This window comes from Mycteria americana, chromosome 1 (assembly GCF_035582795.1).
Source record: "Mycteria americana isolate JAX WOST 10 ecotype Jacksonville Zoo and Gardens chromosome 1, USCA_MyAme_1.0, whole genome shotgun sequence".
NCBI lineage: Eukaryota > Metazoa > Chordata > Aves > Ciconiiformes > Ciconiidae > Mycteria > Mycteria americana.
Window position 1 is genome coordinate 4380153 of NC_134365.1, and position 19156 is coordinate 4399308.

The 19156-nt window shown below is 44.2% G+C and overlaps 1 protein-coding gene across 1 annotated transcript; it reads right to left on the bottom strand.

Annotated features, from left to right (window-relative positions):
- Positions 1–1476: 1476 nt before the first annotated feature.
- Positions 1477–18770, bottom strand: LOC142404548 (interleukin-15 receptor subunit alpha-like). The gene is made up of 6 exons (XM_075491514.1): positions 18568–18770; positions 5916–6101; positions 5572–5694; positions 5027–5263; positions 2489–2536; positions 1477–1570 (listed from the first exon to the last, which is right to left on the bottom strand). Exons 1-6 carry the CDS (start codon positions 18626–18628, stop codon positions 1527–1529), a joined length of 699 nt encoding a protein of 232 aa, XP_075347629.1. The 5' UTR covers positions 18629–18770; the 3' UTR covers positions 1477–1526.
- Positions 18771–19156: the final 386 nt, after the last annotated feature.

Sequence of the window (19156 nt, forward strand, 5' to 3'; positions counted from 1 at the left end):
CCAGCATCTCTCTTTGTGGGGAAGGTGGTGTGTGGGCTGTAACGACAGTGCCATCATCTAACGTGCTTGGGCGAGTGGTCCATATGTATGCCTAGTCGCTTGGGAGAGGCTGCAGTTATATTAGCAATACATCTGCTATATGGTAGGAGGAGGAGAAGTGTTTCTGGAAACTGGGAAGCAGTTTCAGGCAGGGCTCTTTCCCCGTCTGTCAATGACAGGATGCACTCCCTCCACCCATACTCTGTAGGTGGAAAGTCACTCTGTCCCCATAAGAATTAAGCCATAATATTTTCTGCCTCCTTCACACGTTGGATTTGAGTCTCCAGGCTTCCTCCTCGTTTGCCACTGCTGGTCTTGGAGTCGCTGGTGCAATCCAGTTTCTTCTGTGGCAAGGCACTGATTTCATGAGTTCGGATCTGAATGCCTCAATTCCCTGAGAAGTCGTTTCTACAGCAGGAAAAAGACTTTACTACAGCTGGGAAGAGGCAGGTTTTCTATGGCTTCTTCTATATTTACTATGAGAAACCACACAGTACTTTTTTGCAGAAGATACCACTTAGGATCTCAGTTCCTATTTCATCTGGTATCGGCTATTTCATCACTTGTTCCACCACAGGGCCAGTGAAATGTAGATCATTCTTGCCCATTTTTCACCTATCATATTCTCAGAAATCCCACAATGGCCCAGGCAATCTGCACCATGTCTGACCATCTTCACTAAAACATGTTTTAAAGCGTTGTCTACTCTTTGTATGGCTTTATGCTATCGTGAACTGGCAGAAAAGCACTGCTGATGTGGTTTCACAAGGTCCTCTTCCTTTTCAAGAAAAGTCCCCATTCAGCAGAGAATCAGAGCCCATTAGTAAGAAACATGAAGAGAAATGGGGATGAGGATTAGCAAAGAGAGAGGAGAAAAGGAGAACTCCCAAGTGTCAAACAGGGACATCTTGGATTAACTAGGCTGGGGAGCCTGTGAACAGGAACAGCCTTTGTGCATCTCAGTGTAGTAATAGAAACAGCGAGGAGGCCAGACTAAAATAAGTCTGAAGTACAAAGTTGTCATGACACGACTGAGAAATCAGGGAGATGGAGGAAGAAGAATTACATGGTCGTGGTGGCAGATGCTCCACCAGACTTCCCACAGGTTAGCCAGAGAGAAAAGGACTGATTGCGTAATCTCTCTGAAACCAATATATTTGCATAATTAGCCTTAATTTCCCCACGGGATTAATCTTCCACCCATTATTTGAACTGCCATTCTCAGTTCCACAATGGCTGGGACAAAGAGTGCTTTTTGATTTCAAAAGCTTCGATTCCTCCTTTTCTTGTGCCAGTAGTTAATAGCTGAACCAGACAACCCAAAATCCAGGGTCATTCATTTAACACCAAAGAAGGTATTCAGAAATATAAGCAGTGCAATAGTGAGATGGTTGATAGCTCTTCCACTGCTAGGGATTTTTTTTTTTTTTTTTAGATTTCACGTTTTCCTGCTTCCGTCCCACTTACCGTATTCTCTGCTTGGTGAGTCACACAAAGACAGCAGGAATGATAAGCAGAACAAAAAAGATAGCTGTTAAAACAGAAAATCATCACAGTTAGCACCTGGTTTTTTCTGTAATTATTGTAATTACTCCAACCAGGAGAAACAGGCAAGACCTGGGACAGGGGCTTATCTTGCCCCGATGCCCAGAGGCAATAGTTCTTCCATATTGCCCCACTGCGTTGCTCCCTGGGGCAAACAGGACCCAGCCAGAGAGGACGTTGGCAACTAGAGAGCAACCACGGCCAAACAACCAGGGACTACTGGTACTGCGGTCTCTGGCATAGTTTGCAATACTCCTCCTTCCCTTCCTTTATCTCACTCCATTATTCCTCCTTATTATAATGTGTGCTACAGTTGTCAGCAGACTCCAGCTGGAATCAGAGCCCTTGTACAAAGTCTTGAGCATATGCACAGTAAAAGACAATTTCTATTTTAGCAGCTAATTGTTGAATGGAAGATGGGGAAGGAGGAGAAGAAAATCTCTTCAGACTGATCTAAATGCATCAGTTTAGCTGTGAGAAAATATTTTATTTGCCCATCCTTTTTTTACTCCTTTGAAAATGTGAAAGAAACACATCATTTAAATATTTACATTTTTTCTTTTTTTCCAGTTGAAGTTATTCTCTGAATTCACAGAAAGTCTCAGAGAAAGAATCTGAAAATGGCTTCATTTAAAAACTAGACTTTTGGTTGATCTATTTTCTTTTACATCCCTTATGAGTCTTTGAAAACCTGTCTATAAAAAGCTTAAGTGCTTAAACAGTCTGTTTTTACACTTTCTTTACTGATTTCTCACCCAATACGTGGACATAGATGTGTCTTGCAGTATATTTATTAGGTCTTATAACAGAGATGGATCTCTTCGGTAGAACAGCAAATTGAAAGGCAAAGTAACTGCTCTGGGGGATGGGGTGAAGTCTGAGTCCAATTAACAAAATGGCATACCTGTCACTGGCAGTGTCAGAGATGAGGAAAAGGATGGATGAGTCGAACCTACAAAGAGAGAGAAATTCTTGATTTTTGTATCGATTTGCTCTTCTGGCAATAAGCATCAAAGCAGTGATGAGGATGGAGTCAGGCTAGGTCTGACAGCTCTCCCTCTGCACAGCAGGCTTAATAATTGCTGTGTTTGTTTCTTGGCCATCCATAGATGTTTCCAACCTGGCTATCAACATATGTGCTGATCTGATATCTGTTAATGGTGGGCATGAAGTGAACTGTTATCTTCCAGACAATGGGATCCAGCTAAGGTCTTTATTTCATATGAGACTGGGAAGGATGACTTTCAAGGTGCCAAGCTAGGATTTGGAACCATGGCTTCAAACAGGACCTCCTTTTCCCCCAGAAATGTAACCCAAAACTTCCCTGGTGCAAGAAACTAATTTAATTTCTCCCTTATCCTGAAAAGGAAGCTCTGAACTTGAGCCAGTATGAGATATGGGCAGGTTTTTGACAAGAGGTCCTGTAAGAGTGGTCCCTTGATAAATCTCTTTGTGCTGAATGCTGGGCCGAGAACTGAGAAAGGGGAGGATATTCCTTATCCAGCCCCATTAAAGACATCACATCATAACAGAAAGGCAACACTTTGGGGGAGTAAATATTTGGTGCACTAATTACAAAGACCTGACCTTGCTCAGGTTTGAGTGTACTTTTGCAGGAATCTGGAATTATTGTTCTGTTGAATTAAAGGCCAAGATGGCCTATTTCATCATGCAGTCTCATGTTGTTCATAATCCTAATTTTAAAATTTCAAATATTTGTAATCTCTGACTATTCAATAGGTTGTATCATTTTCTAGGGCTGGTATGTTGATGGGTTATTTCCATCATAGCAAGAAGTTCCTTCATCCTGATAATGCCAAGTGAAATTATCAATGGAAAAAAAATAACTGTCCTGAAGGAGGAGGAAAGACCAAACAACAAATTGTGACTGCTGTACCTGGAACACTCTGAACTGGGCACCACAGGGAAACAGACGGATCTATGAAGAAGGGGAGAAAGTCCTGGGTTAATGCTGAAATAGTGTGTCCAGTGAGTAAGGTGATCATTCTTACAGTCAGAGCAGCAACAAGAGGCAACGATGGTGAAGTGTCATCTGAGAGGTCGCTCTGCAAGCAAAAGGGCCTGCCCAAACTATCCTGCTCTACCACATGGCCTGGTATGGGTTACAAGGGCTGGCATTCATCTCATCTACCCTTACATAGATGTGGCCTCTGAGAGAGTCATCCGGGCTCTGCTATGGTCACTGGGGAGAATAAGCCTTTAAAGGGTGCAATTCATCTCACGTTAAAATAGACTTGTGAAATAGGGCAGCTAACACAGCACCATCAACACCAATTCCCCTCTGCCGGTTATAAAGGCAGCCCAGCTCAGATGTGGGCATCTATGCAGTAGACGTCTACAGTTCTGCAAGATGAATTTCCCCTTAAAGGCCCAATTACTGGTGAAAACCCGTTTTTTCCACTCTCCGTTGGTAGGAAAAGGCCTCTTGTGTTGACCTTGCGTTGGCTCCCATCTCTGTAAAATTCAGCCCACAGCACTCCCCTACCTCAGAGGAGGTTGGGAAAGTAATGAAAGCCTGAGGACTGTGGAGGTGGTGGACATCTGGGTCCTTCCACCTACAATAGCTCTGCCTGCCACTCAGAGAGGGCCTCAGACCCTCAGTGCTATCACAGATGTGTGGGAAAGGGGTTCTGTTTTCTCTCTGCATATTGAACTCATTCATTGTAGAGTTAGGAGAGATGCCATCAAAAAAGGTAAGTAATTTGGGTGGGGTAGAGGCCATGAAGGTCTTTTTTTTCAGCATTAACCCATCTAAGGGCATAAAGGCAAGAAACAGAGGATCTGCAGCCTCACTTGAGAGCCCTGCTGGCTCCCTGAGCAGTGAAACTCAAGCTGCCAGCCCACAGTGGTGCACGTCCTGCTGAATCTGGGTCCATAAGGACTACAGTGCAATACTGGTGGGCTTTTTGCTGTCTCTTTGTTCAAAACAGCATCCTGGCTGTTAAATAAAGAACTGAGCCACATCACTCATTTTTAGCTATGGACTAGCTAAACTCTGGATCCTAAACCCCTAAGCAATCATGAGGGATGCTTAGATATACCTTTTGGAGTACCTTGCTGTGAAGTGACAACAGATGACCTATAGCTGCCAGGAGGAAGGAGAAAAGAGAAAGGCTTATTCTACTATTTTCTTCCCAGTATATGACAGTGTGGCTCTATCTGCTCACAAATTCTCGCGATTTTGCGGTTAGTATGAAAGGACACCCAAGACAAAGTAGGATGCAGCTATGTCCTCCCCAGAGATGTCATCTCCATCAGTCAGAGATGACATCTCCATCAGTGTCAGAGCCCTCAGGTTGCTGATCTCCCCACCCCAAACCCCAGGCAGGTTGTTCCCTAGGATTGATGTGCTGAGCTGGGGGGTCTGGACCCCACATGAGCCGGTCATGACACCGATGTGATGCCAAAGCAACCATCTTACCTGGCTCAATAGTCTGTGGTGGCCACTTGTCGGTGTAGCTGCTGTCATTGGTGCATTGCATGTCAAGGGGGGTCCAGATGATTTTGCCATTCACCTTCTTGCACCTGCGGGTGCCAGAGGTGGGGGGTCGCTTATCGTAACCGCTCTGGCATTTGAAATTTAATTCTTGTCCCACGTAATACTGTTTGGTCGGGCTTAAGTGCGCATGTGGAATAGTCTTGGGAGGACCACAAAAATCTGTGGGATCACAAGGCAGCACACAGTTAAAGCAGATAGATTTTACCTACTGCCTTTGTTCTTGAAAAATCATTATTTGTATTCTTACAAAATACAGACAAGCAGGGTATACCAAGCCTTCCTAATTCTTTGTTAGGATATAAAATACTCATTCACTTACACCATATCACTTGTTCAGCCAAGATATTATAGCAATTGTTTCTTTCTTTCTGTCTGTCAAAATAATTAAAAATTACTCATCATTCTTACACTGCTTCCATGGAAATCAGTGGGAGAAGTGTCACAGTAATGAATGAGCTCTTACTTACCTTTCTGGTCAAACTCTGAAAGGTTTTCTTGCTTCTGGGGTGCAGGGCTCTGTGTTTTTCTTTCTGGCTTCTGTGGAAAATCTAACTCCATCATGGGAGCCGTTGACAACAAAATTTTCTCATCTGTGGGACAAGTTATATTTGCTGAATTACAGCAGGACAAATAGCAGAGCAAAGCCAGAGCAGCCAAACTTATAGAGGCAGCATAGAATTATTGCAAGTTCTAATCTGCAAAGATAAGCGCAAAAGATCATTTGTTAGAGCAATGCCCAGATGTGTCTTATACTGACTAACTCATTGGAAAAACACCTCTACGAGTGTAGAAAAGGACAATAATCACTTACCAATGCATTCAAATTCCTTGTAGACCCAAGAAGCAACCTGCTGTTTTCTCTGACACTGAATTCCCATGTACTGGCCACTTCTTCTTGTGTAGCCACTGTCACATTCATAATACAGTCTGGTCTCCAGTGGATACATTTCAGCAGTAACATCAGCAAATTCGGTCTTTGGAAGAGGTGGGCATCCTTCTGCAAACAGAAAGCCTGAGAATCAGGACAGCCTGTGCATCTGCCTTATTCACCTAGGACTTCCCACATCTTTCTGTCTTGTCAATCCCAGATCGTGCCCAGACCTCAGTGAAGTAAGTCTAATTCTGCTCCCAGCCACAGGGCTAAGATCACAGCTGAGGGCTGAAAGTGGATGTCACGAAGGGAACATGAGGGTAGCAAAGCTTTGTTGCTTTGATTGTCTCTAAGCCAAGGAGAGGCTCTGAGTGTCTGGCAAAACTATTAGTTATTTTAAGTGAACATTTTTTATTTTAATTTTAGAACAATCCCGCCTTCCAAAGCCTTCTTCACATTGGAGTTAGTTGTTGCCATTGATTTTATAAGTATAGTTTTGTTCAGGATGCAGAAAAATCCCTTGGGAGTGTCTCCACCAAGTGATGTGATGCCTGTATTTGTCTCACTTTTTTATTTAGGAGGGGCTGATTCGACTCCCTTGTGTTTCTTCTAGAGGAGCAAGGATGCTGAAGCAAGGATGTTCTGCAGCAGCTGGGAGTGGTGGTGGGAGGCACCAGGCCTATCTGCCTGCTCCTGCCCCAGCTGCCTGAAGCAGGCGGTTGAGCCCTTTCTTTCTGCACCCAGCCGATGGGCAACATGAAACGCTACCAACATTTTCTTAATGAAGCTGTACACGATTGTATCATAGAGCTGCTGCCTGCACTAGCGAGGCATAATAAGCAAAACTAAGTCATTAGAAGTTGCAATCATCTATAAGCAAACATTGGAAAGGGGAGTAGACTCTCAGTTCTGTCTGAGCACACCAAAGAGCAACTTACTGTGAAATAAGTTTGCAAACCTAAATATAACTTGTCCCAAAACAAGGACGTGAAGTGCTGTGTCATCAGCAAATCACATCTAAATATACTTCTCAATCAGTTGGAATGAATTAAGTGAGATCATTTCAGTGCACTTGAAAAGCCCAGTGAAGCTGAGCTGGAGACCCAGAAGTTGATAAAGGCACTACTTAATGATTATTTAAGGCCTAAAGGCTGAGAAATTCAAACACAAAACAGCCTTGTTGCATCAGGGCTGGCATTTGGGATGTTTGGGTGCATGATCTGTGGTCCATTATGCTTATGCATAATAGTAACAGTGATTATGAGTAAAAGATCTTAGTCGTCGTGTCCACATTTTCTGCAGCCATAATCATAGAATCGTAGAATCATAGACTGCTTTGGGTTGGAAGATCATCTAGTTCCACCCCCCCCTGCCATGGGCAGGGACACCTTCCACTAGACCAGGTTGCTCAAACCCCCATCCAACCTGGCCTTGAACACTTCCAGGGATGGGGCATCCACAGCTTCTCTGGGCAGCCTGTTCCAGTGCCTCAACACCCTCATAGTGAAGAATTTCTTCCTTATACCTAATCTCAATCTAGCCTCTTTCAGTTTAAAGCCATGACCCCTTGTCCTATCACTACATGCCCTTGTAAAACGTCCCTCTCCAGCTTTCTTGTAGGCCCCCTTCAGGTACTGGAAGGCTGCTGTAAGGTCTGCCCGGAGCCTTCTCTTCTCCAGGCTGAACAACCCCAACTCTTTCAGCCTGTCCTCATAGGAGAGGTGTTCCATCTCTCTGATCATCTTCGTGGCCCTCCTCTGGACCGTCTCCAACAGGTCCATGTCCTTCTTATGTTGGGGGCCCCAGAGCTGAACGCAGCACTGCAGGTGGGGTCTCACAATTGTGGAGTAGAGGGGCAGAATCCCCTCCCTCGACCTGCTGGTCATGCCTCTTTTAATGCAGCCCAAGATACGGTTGGCTTTCTGGGCTGCAAGCGCACATTGCCGGGTCATGTTGAGCAACCATGCTCCCAAGTCCTTCTCCTCAAGGCTGTTCTCAGTCCATTCTCCACCCAGCCTGTGTTTGTGCTTGGGAATGCCCCGACCCATGTGCAGGGCCTTGCACTTGGCCTTTTTGAATTTCATGAGGTTTGCATGGGCCCACCGCTCAAGCCTGTCAAGGTCCCTCTGGATGGCATCCCTTCCCTCCAGTGTGCCGACCGCACCACACAGCGTGGTGTTGTCGGCAGAATTGCTGAGGGTGCACTCAATCCCACTGTCCCTGTTGCCGACAAAGCTGTTAAACGGCGCTGGTCCTGATACCGACCCCTGAGGAACGCCACTCGTCACTGGTCTCCACTCAGACATCAAGCTGTTGACCACAACTCTTTGAGCGTGACCATCCAGCCAATTCCTTATCCACCAAGTGGTCCATCCATCACATCCAAGTCTCTCCAATTTAGAGACAAGGATGTCATGCAGGACAGTGTCATGTGCTTTGCACAATTAATTTAGCCTTAGCAACCAGCAAGAATGACTGTGAAAGGACCTTGAATCCCTGATAGTTGTTCATCATTTGGTGTCTGCCCTTGAATCCCAAAGTGCCTTCTCCTTGAAACAAAGCCATGCCTTGCCGACAGCAACCCAATCAGCAACTCCCAGACCCAGTCCTGCAATGCCCTTTTCTTTCCGAGCCACCCATCATTTTCTCGCTTTGGTATTTTCTGCCCTTTTTACTTTTTCATTATCTTGCCACTGAGTAAAAGTCACAAAGTTTGAAGAAGGCAACAATGAAAAGTATTGTGAGTGGCTTAACAGCTAAGCGGTGTAAGGCATGTTTTAATCCCCTTGTATCTTTCTGTTATCAAAGGATTCGCCTTGTAAACTACATCAGACTGTGGCTTTGAGAGAAGCGACTGTACCCGAAATAGTTAACCACATGGTTTACCACAGACTGTCAGGGTGATTAAAATTAAAGAGTTATCAGATTAGCAGCAAGTTGAGATCATGTACTCTCACTTTCCCTGAAAGCTAAAAGCATGTTTCCCTCAAGACTTCAAAAGCCTCTTTGAAGCAGACTGCAGATCTGAATCTCAGCACGAGGCACTCAAACCTACAACTCTTTTAGTCTTTTCTTAAGAAAACCCACAGCATTTAGCCTACTCATCATAAAGGACAACTATTGTTTTAATCAATGATCAACTGAAGTTTGGGTTCTTCTGAACTTGCATCTTCTGAACTTGATAAGGATTGTGCAGAAATGGTGCACACAGGTGACAGCGAGCAATACCCATCAGGCTGGTGGTCATGGATCAACTCATCCACATTGCAGCTGGATCTCATGCAACAGTCCTAGGATCCAGCCTTTTCATTTCATCCACATCACTCAAATCCTTGTCTTCTCACATGTAAACCACTGCAATATCTACTTCTTTGGCCTTTAGAACCATATTCCTGCCTGTGATCCAGAAAGCATTTGGAAAGATTAATTTCCTAAGTCTTATTGTGACCTTCTGTTTGCTTCCCTCTGTTGACTTCTAACTGCTTCACTGTCATGTCAAATATTTTGCTCCCATTTTCAAGAACCTTCTCCTTATCAACCATCATAACCTTTCAAAACATTGGCTTCTCTTCCCATGCTAGACCTCTTCACCAATGTGTTTGATATCAAAGTAATCAAATTTGGGGTTTATTGTTGTATCTGTCCTCACACTGGGAAGAGCCATGCATGAATATGGATATTTCAAGATACCCTTTGCCATTATGGTCCTGCCTGACCAACCTACTGGCTTTCTACGATGGAGTTACCACATCAGTGGACAAGGGAAAAGCAATGGATGTCATCTATCTGGACTTCTGTAAAGCCTTTGACATGGGCCCCCACAACATCCTCCTCTCTAAATTGGAGAGACATGGATTTGATGGGTGGCCTGTCCAGTGGATGAGGAATTGGTTGGATGGTCGCATCCAGAGGGTAGCAGTCAATGGCTCAATGTCCAGATGGAGATCAGTGACAAGTGGTGTCCCTCAGGGGTCTGTACTGGGACCAGTGCCGTTCAATATTTTCATCAATGACATTGACAGCGAGATTGAGTGCACCCACAGCAAGTTTGCAGATGACACCAAGCTGAGTGGTGCAGCTGACACGCCAGAAGGACGGGATGCCATCCAGAGGGACCTGGACAAGCTGGAGAAGTGGGCTTGTGTGAACCGCATGAGGTTGAACAAGGCCAAGTGCAGGGTCCTGCACCTGGGTTGGGGCAATCCTCGGTTTCAACACAGGCTGGGGTATGATTGTGATCAAGAGCAGCCCTGCAGAGAAGGATTTGGGGGTACTGATGGACGAAAAGCTGGGCATGAGCCAACAATGTGCGCTCGCAGCCCAGAAGGCCAACTGTATTCTGGGCTGCACTAAAGAAGCGTGGCCAGCAGGTCAAGGGAGGTGATTCTGCCCCTCTACTCTGCTCTGGTGAGACCCCACCTGCAGTGCTGCGTCCAGCTCCGAGGTCCTCAGCACAGGAAAGACATGGACCTGTTGGAGCGGGTCCAGAGGAAGCCACAAAAATGATCAGAGGGATGGAGCACCTCTCCTACGAGGACAGGCTGAGAGAGTTGGGGTTGTTCAGCCTGGAGAAGAGAAGGCTCCGGGGAGACCTTATAGCAGCAGACCTTAAGACCTTCCAGTACTTAAAGGGGGCCTATAGGAAAGACAGGGACAGACTTTTTAGCAAAGCCTGTTGTGACAGGACAAGGAGCAATGGTTTTAAACTAAGGCAGGGCAGATTTAAACTGGATTTAAGAAAGAAATTTTTTACAATGATGGTGGTGAGGCACTGGCACAGGTTGCCCAGAGAGGTGGTGGAGGCCCCATCCCTGGAAGCGTTCAAGGTCAGGTTGGATGGGGCTCTGAGCAACCTGATCTAGTTAAAGATGTCCCTGCTCTTGCAGGGGGGTTGGACTAGATGACCTTTAATGTCCCTTCCAATCCAAAGCATTCTATGATTCTATGATTATTCCTCTTCACTGGCTTTAAGTATCTTATATATCTTCAGAGGTATTTTTCTTTAAGTGGTCTTTTACCTGTCTTTCAAGAACAGGTAGGCACTCAACATGCGGATCAGTATTATTTCTGTACTTTCTTGCCTTACATTGGGATCCTAAACTTCCTCTGTTTGTCAGCTATTTGTACCATGTCTAACGAGTCCTAGCTATCAGCCAGGACTCCAGGCATTGTGGCAGTAGATGTGATAATAATTCATGATAATGACTACACACTCAGTGAAGTCTATCTGAGAATGGAAGCTACAGATTGGCCATCAAACCCAGAAGAGCTCCCAGTGCTTTGACATTTCGCAGCGTCACAGGCTCACGCTAATTGCTGTATTCAAACTCCCATTAGGGAAGAATAAGTATTCCCCAAAGCTGCAGAGGCCATAGGTGGTGGCATATAGGTGTGCAAGGGTCTTTCATGGCACTGGACTTCTCAGGATAGTGTGGGAAGACTGTGCAGAGAGTCAGCAGAGCTGGTGAGGTCTGGATCATATTGCCTACACAGAATGACCTCTAGAATCATCCCTAGGACTTCATTCAGTCTTTGTGTCCAAGGAAACTGCATGGTTTGCCCCTGAAAAATCAACATCCCTGCTGTGTGGGTGATGAAAGAGCCAAGGGATGCGAAGAAGCCGGGGAACTAGGGAATGGCAGTGTAGATTTACTCCTTGACTAGATTTCTGACTTTTTACATTTTTAGGGGAGATTAACTTCGCTGTTTTTGCTGTCTTGCACCTGGTTGGGAATTAGTCTGTCAATTCGTTTGAGCTGGTGTGATAGGAAAATATAAATCTTATAAAAGGCCAGCACACCTAGGCGCAACCTGCCTCATAGCCTCTGGTGGCCCAGTTTTGCACAGCCCAGCTTTCCTCTGAATTCTGCATCCCTCCACAGCTACTCCAGGGCTACACTCCTGCTAGTATTGGTTTAAAAGACTGCCCTCACATCACCTTCATATCTCCTCTTGGGGTTTTGTTTGCCTCCTCCTTTTCCCTCCCTACATCCTCCAATTCTCCATCCCCATGACAAGGTGCCGTGTCCCCTATTTCCTTCTCTTTCGGTCCCGATGTCCTCTGTCCTTCCTTTCCTTCATTCACAAGCTTCATCAGCCCCCACCTACCATTCTTACTTCCTAAACCCCAAAAGTTCCCTGTGACTCCATTTCTTTGGACTTAGAGGTACTAACATGATGCATTGAAATGGGCCAAACAGAAAGGTTTGTGTGATTACATTCATGGGAACTACTGCCAGTTGCAGAATTGCTAGAATCCATAGCTCTCCTAAGGCAGCTGGGAATCTGCATTTCTCCCCATATTGGTGGATTTTTGGTGCCTACAGTATTTCTGGAGATTTTGGAACTGGTTTCAGATATTATCATATAGTGGATGGAGACATGCCCTTGGAATTAGGAGGAGACTAGTGAATTCAGATGATAGACACCTGTGAAACATAAAAACTAAAAAGCAGTTATTGCATCCTCCGGTGTGCTCCCAAAATTAAGTTTGATAAGTTTTCTGAGACCTGCAAGCCACTCCTTGTCATCTGAGCCACAAGGTAAGTGGGATTCCTGCTATTCCTGCTTAAGTAACGGTGCCTGATAATGTGTCTTAGGGCATCTGGGACCTCCACATAAGCTGTCAGATATCGCATAGGAGTTATTGGAGGCTAGTGCCGGGCAGAATACCCTGCCATGCCATCTTTTGCGAGTTCATTGCCATGTGCTAAATAAAGCTTAACTGCCTTTGGTTACCCTCAGCATCTAGCACCATTATTTAGGCTCAGTGGAAAGAAATCCACTAGCTAAATCACCATCAGTTCTTTCAGTGCTTGGGTTTCTCCCTTGAGGTTTCTCATTCAAATACGATACTGACCCAACACAAAACTGCTCAGAGTAGACATGCTGGCAGTATTAGGATTTAGGAAGCTCTCCTGCCTATTTCTCTTCCATGTCTGAGTTGGCAGAGCAGTGTTAGGCAAGGCATCAGAACAACACCTTTTGTCCAGAAGAAGTGAATGGGGAAAATTTATAATAGGTATTTTTAGTATTAGGTAAACACAGACAGTGAGTCATGCCACGATAACCTAAACTCAGAATTTCCTCTGTCATGTGGCTGTGTGTCACCAGCGCTGACATTATTCTGATGTCAAGTTAAAACGTCAAGGTGTAAAAATATGACAATTTTCCCCCAAATACAAAGGCAGTAAGATGGGATTGGTAGGAAACTGGCTGTTCTGAAGATCCGGGTAGAAGCTGTGGAAGAAACCAGGCACTTCACACACCTGCCCAGTTCAGAGATGAAGAGAACCTCTCCCCAGAGATACCAAGAAATCAAACCGTGCCACAATGAAGACATTTCCCGAGATGTGCCTGAAAAGCTAATTCAGCCCTGGGGGTTCATATGCTGTCTGAAACTATGTGCTCTCTAAATAGAGCATGTCTCTTGAAGATGAAACCGATACGGGTGAAGAGAAGGAATTGATACCAGCAACTGGACTGAAATGGTAATGAACTTTTTCAGACTTCAAAACTTATTCCCAAGGGGTCCGTTAACAAGCTAGCTACGTCTCTGCCTGCTTCTTTCCCCTCTGATTAATGTCATTTATTGTCTATGTGGATTTGTAAGCTGGCAATAGATCCCAGCTGTGGGGCTGGGGTGCAGACCTGAAGTTTATGGTAATTTGCCTGTGAGATTTTGATTAGCGATACTGTAGATTACACAGAGATTATTTTACAAAGTCATCTGTGTAGTAATGAGTCTGCAATTTAAGTGACAGAAATACAATGCAGATGAAATCACCAGGGACAAGATTTAATGCAAACAGTGATGGAGGAGAGATCAGCCTTTCGGGGCAGGAGATGGGTTTTAATATTCCTAGCAGTGGAGAAGAGGCACGTCCTGTTCTAAGGACTGGGAAGTTCAATGCCTGCTGAGTTTGCTGTACTAGAAGATGTCTCTGTTGGAAAGACAGTGTCAAATAAACTGGAATATGAACCGGCAGGGGCTGTCCATTAACTCTTTGTAGGACCATAGGAAATTAGGTTTGGGAGAGATGCACTTCTCTTGTCTCTTGGCTTAATCATGCTAACCAGCTGTTTGCTATTGACCTAGGCAGTGGAATCTAATGCAAAAAAAATTTCCATATGCAGCAAGGCTAGAGTTGGTTTGACAGTGGACTCAGCTTTCTCATACTAAACCTAATTTAGTCTCAGAAACCTGCTTTCTTAGCTCCTTCTGTAAGAAGTGGAGCTGGGCAGACCTCTCTAGAGGACAGCAGACACCTAACTTAAGTTCTCCAAAGCAATGCTTAAAGGTGCTTCTCTCTTTTTATCGGCTACAGTGGTGAAGGAACTGACAGAAGAACTGTCTTACATGCTGACATCGATAATTAGTGTGGTTTAGCTAATGCATTGATACCATTTTAAAGCTCCCTTTGCTGTGAGTTCCCAGCAAAGCAGCCTGTAGATGTTGTTGTATATTCTCTGACCCAGATGTTTCTTGACCGAATATCTGTCTCCCCTCTTCCTAAACACAACTATCCCTCTTCATCACCAACTCGGTCCTGTTTTAAGGCACGGACTGAGTGCCACCCAGCCGTCAAAAAGCAGACGTTTCAATTCGCTGTATAGTGACTAGAAAGACTTACAGGACATGACTCATTGCACCCTTATCTGCAATCTGGTAGATGAACTGTGCCGTGAAACCACTACTTTCTCTGCACTGGCTATGAAGGGGGTCCACGTGTCCAGCTCGATGGAGACGATGGTGCAGATGGCTGAAGTTAAGTGAGATGAATCTCAGGCCTGCCCCAGCAGGGAGACTGGGCTGGAGATTTGGACTGCAAATGTAGAACTGGAAGAGGGAGCATTAGGAAAGAGGGAGAGTGTTTCCTAATGCAGGGAGAGGGAGGAAAACTAGCGTAAGCACAGTGCACTGTGTAGAAAATGTACAAGTGGAGAATGGGGAGCATTTGTTTTTCTTATTCTGTTGTTCCTGAGTGTTTATAACCTTCTTGGTTCTGTGGTAAAGCCACAGAGCTCAAACTCTTTAAAGGCAACAACTGCACATGGTATGGTAACAGAACACGGTGTCTGGTTTTGAGAATATCGTATGTGAAAGCCTTGTTTTGGTGTGTGACATTTGGGTTTTGAATAGGTTTGGCTACATTTTTGCTTAAATCTGTGACTTCAGTAGCACCCGCCTCTTCAGTATTTTCATCTAAAGGGAAAAACACATTACTGAGAAAGAAAATTGGCTTTTTAAACAGCAGCAGAAATTCAGATCCTTTTCTTTGGCTGGAACTTTCTCAGCCTTGCCTTTTGTTGGGTTGGAAGGGCAGTAGAGAATATCCTCCCTGAAAATAATTGAACTGGATGACAAGCATGTGTCCCAGTCTTGGGTTGGAAGGGCAGTAGAGAATATCCTCCCTGAAAATAATTGAACTGGATGACAAGCATGTGTCCCAGTCTTGGGTAACAATGAAAAAAGGTCTTTGATTTCAAATGTGGCTTTAGGACTCATCTCATTTGACTTGTGGCCTTAGCATGGAAGTGGTCGTTGAGCTTTGTGCTGGAGCTCTCAAGAGTGGGATGGAAATTATTTGTTAGTGTTGATGATTTTTCTGACCTTGTAATGCATGAAACATTTTTCCAGATAAAGAGGGCTGTATATTCTTTATCTAGGGGCTTGCACTTTACAAACAGAGAACATAAAGAAAAAGCAGCAGATGACAGAGTGCTGCTACCATGGCAGGGCTGAGGAACAAGAATTCAAGTGAAGAAAGTCAGGGAAGGACTTCGGAAATGTGAGTTTTGGAGAAGCATTGGAGGAGATGGAGCAAACACTCAGTAAGCCAGGTTGTTCCAGGGTCAGGAGATGGAAACCATGGGTAGAAAACATCCAAAAGCTGGGCTTTGAAGATACAGTTAATGCAACAGGACAAACAGGGGAGACAAAGCTGAACACTGAGGAAGAAAGCAGAGAGACCAAAATTATGGAAACACTCTGAAGGCAATAGTGAGCCAAAGGTAGTGGTTTTCTCGCAGTAGCTAAAGAGTGGATTTTTTTCTGTGATAAAACAGAAGGACATAACATCTCATCTCTGATGAGGTGGGGAGAAGATTTCTCCGTCTGAAGGCAGAAGCAGATACTGCAGGATCTCTGTCCGTAACATCTGCTCTTCCTCAGCAGGATCACAATTTTTTAACAATTTTTTTTGATTGTAGCTGTATGTTGGGCACTTTGCTGCTGGGGGCCACTGTAGCTGGAAGGTTTATAAAGGTATTTGCTCTCTGGTTGACCTTACAAGAAACGCTTGTATGTGTTTGACAACTTTAATTTATTCTGCATTGCATTTCAAATCCATGGGAGCGAGCACTAATATGCAAGTATAATGGGAAAGAAATTCCTCTCATTTAAATGACTGAGATCTGGTACCCATCTTGTGTGAATGAAATTCAGTTGAATGAAATTCTTTCTTTTGTGAGTTTTAATCCTTTCCAGGTTTAACTTGCAAATCTATTCAGTGTATTCCTGTAAGATGAATAGCAAGATGGAAAGGTCGTAGGAGCACAGACCAGCTTTTATCTTGTATTTGACCCTCACTAGCATACTTCAAGCCTCATCCATGCCTGCAGCTTCTAGGCACTGCTGCTGTGCAGAGTAAATGAGATAAATGTGATGCTCTTCACAAGAAAACCAGCATTTCTCTTATCCTCTTTAGCACTAAGGTGTAGTTTAATTTTTACTAAATGAATTATCATCCCATGCCTTACTTTCCCCAGATATATATCAGAGGACAGTGCCTTCTCAAAGCACTTTGAGATCTATCAGTGAAACTGTTCTGTAAAACAAAGGGTTTTTATTTTCTTTTCCCCCTAGTGGTATTTATTCTTGATAGTGCATTTTGCCAGAAACCCTCTTGCAAACAACATCTACGGCAGGATCTATTTACAAAACTGAACTTGCAGTGCTGGGATGAGCTGAAAAGACTAATGCAAAATAATATGAAAAGCGCTGTACGTATTGAGACATAGTTGATTTTTCACCAGTTTGACCTAGCCTCTTTCCCTTTTCTTTGCTTATGTCTGTTCCCAGGTCTCCTTGTTGATCTCCCCTAAGGACTTAAAAACAATAGGTCTTACAGCCACAATACTTCAGGCATCTCTACAATTAAAAAACCCTAAATTGGTAAAAGGTGGTGTTTCTACCTTAGTGTATTCTTTGCAGGGAGAGATTAAACAAAAAAAATCTAAATACTATGTTTAAACATTGGGAGAGACACTGAAAATAAATACAAGAAGCTGAGGAAAGAAGAGCTTAGTGGAACAGTGAAGAATGCAACCCTATGCATTTATTCATTCATCAGATAATTAAATCACATCAAATTGCATAAAATGCAACTGCTCTAACACCCTTCAATTTTTTCCAAAAAACAGAAAGATTTCTGATAAACGAGACTTGCCAGCAAGAAATTTCACAACGTGTCCCAGGCACAGTAATACAGAAAGCATGATATAGGGGACCTGACTCATCCCAGAACCAATCCTATTTACATATCTCTGGCTGAACTTCTCTCAGTGACGCTCTTGCATGCAGCACTTAAACGCTTGCCGTGGGCATTGGCATTTCATTTGGCAACGAAAATGCCCCATGAAGGAAAAGGTACAGCGTTTACTGGCAAAATACTTTAACGAGAATAAAATCACCTGGGGGTTAAATATTTGTGAAGGTACTTCCTGCATTAATGAGTTCGGTTATAAGCAATACAATTTTCCCCTGAGACACCCTGCCCCTAGTAAAATTCGCAGCCCTGCTAGAGATGATCCATTAGCGGTTACAGAACCATTGTATCTGAGAACCTGCCTTAGGCTGTGTCTGCTCACACTTCTCAACCTGGACATCATCAGCAGATACAGAAGGAAATACCATGTTTATGGAGCACTGCGAATGTGAGATATTTTTTTTCCCCTCTGAACAAAGCAGTTTAAATTCAAATACATTAATATATCACCAGAGCATTTCTCAATGCACACACTTGTCACCATAAATAAGCCCAAGATAAGCAGTATCACAATATATAAATGTGTAAAATTATGCTGAATGAATTAGCTGCCTCCGTTCACAGTTTATAGGCACTACTGGTTGGGAGGTGTGGCTGAAAGAATACTTGGTATCTATAGTACCCATAGCAAACTTGGATGGCACCTTTTAACTAATAGCCTTGCTATCAATTTTACCTACAGAGGTCCTGACATTTCAGTGTCTATTTTTATATTTCCTAAAGTTACATGCAAAATGGAAAAAACAAATTCAAAAAGCTACCTCAGGTGCACAAGGCTGCTTTGATCTGCCCACTGTGCCACTGGAGGATACATACATTACTCAGACAGACAAAAAATATCCCGTAGTGTTCTGGATTGTCTGCAGTTGATGGTTTGTGGGCACAAAACCCATTTCTCTCATTTCCTTAGAATAATAAATTCCTTAAGCTCTTAACATCTTTCCTTACCTGAAAGGAGTCAGGATGTTGCAAACATCCTCCAGCAGTCACCACAAAAAAGCAAATCATATTTTCCCTCCCCAAAGGCAGAAATAGTCTTTTACCTGGCTTGTTCCCCTTGACGAATCCAAGCAAGAGCCACATCAAAAGGCACTTGAGCTCCATGGGACTTGTTCACATCTTTTCTCTGCAACACTGAGGATGGTGAAGTTTCTCAGAAGCGATGGGCTGGTACCGACCAAGCCAAGGAGCCATCTACTGCCTGGTTAGAACGGTGGGGAGCATCATCCTGCACGCGCAGCAAGGACTTTGCTCTTTGGTCAGCAAATCGTCGTTTCACTGGCTGGCTCCGCAAGAGGGAATAAAAGCTGCTCTCTGTTCAGCTATTAGTAGCTTTTATCCAGGAAATCAAACTTAATGCTCAGTGTGGCGGAGCGTGCCGTCGTGTGTAGGAAGTGGTTTGACACATCAGAGCTACTGACTCCAGAGCTATTCCACTACAGCTGAGGTCAGTAGAACTGGGCAAGATTTTAATGGGTTTGCGCAGCCACTCAACCCCAAATCTGTGGCTGGACAGGCCTTTGAGAAGGACCGTTGTTGTAGAATAGTTCTCCAGTGTATGACAATGGAACTCAGACACCGTCTGTGGGCACTACCTACAAAGAAAAGGTCTCATGGGGTATCGTTTTGGCT

Excerpts from the sequence above, each read along its gene's own strand:
- LOC142404548 (XM_075491514.1), bottom strand. The coding sequence starts at position 18,628 with ATGGAGCTCAAGTGCCTTTTGATGTGGCTCTTGCTTGGATTCGTCAAG. Across the intron at positions 5,264-5,571 it reads TTCAGAGTTTGACCAGAAAG|ATTTTTGTGGTCCTCCCAAG; the intron begins GTAAGTAAGAGC and ends GTGATCCCACAG. Across the intron at positions 2,537-5,026 it reads ACCACAGACTATTGAGCCAG|GTTCGACTCATCCATCCTTT; the intron begins GTAAGATGGTTG and ends CTCTCTTTGTAG.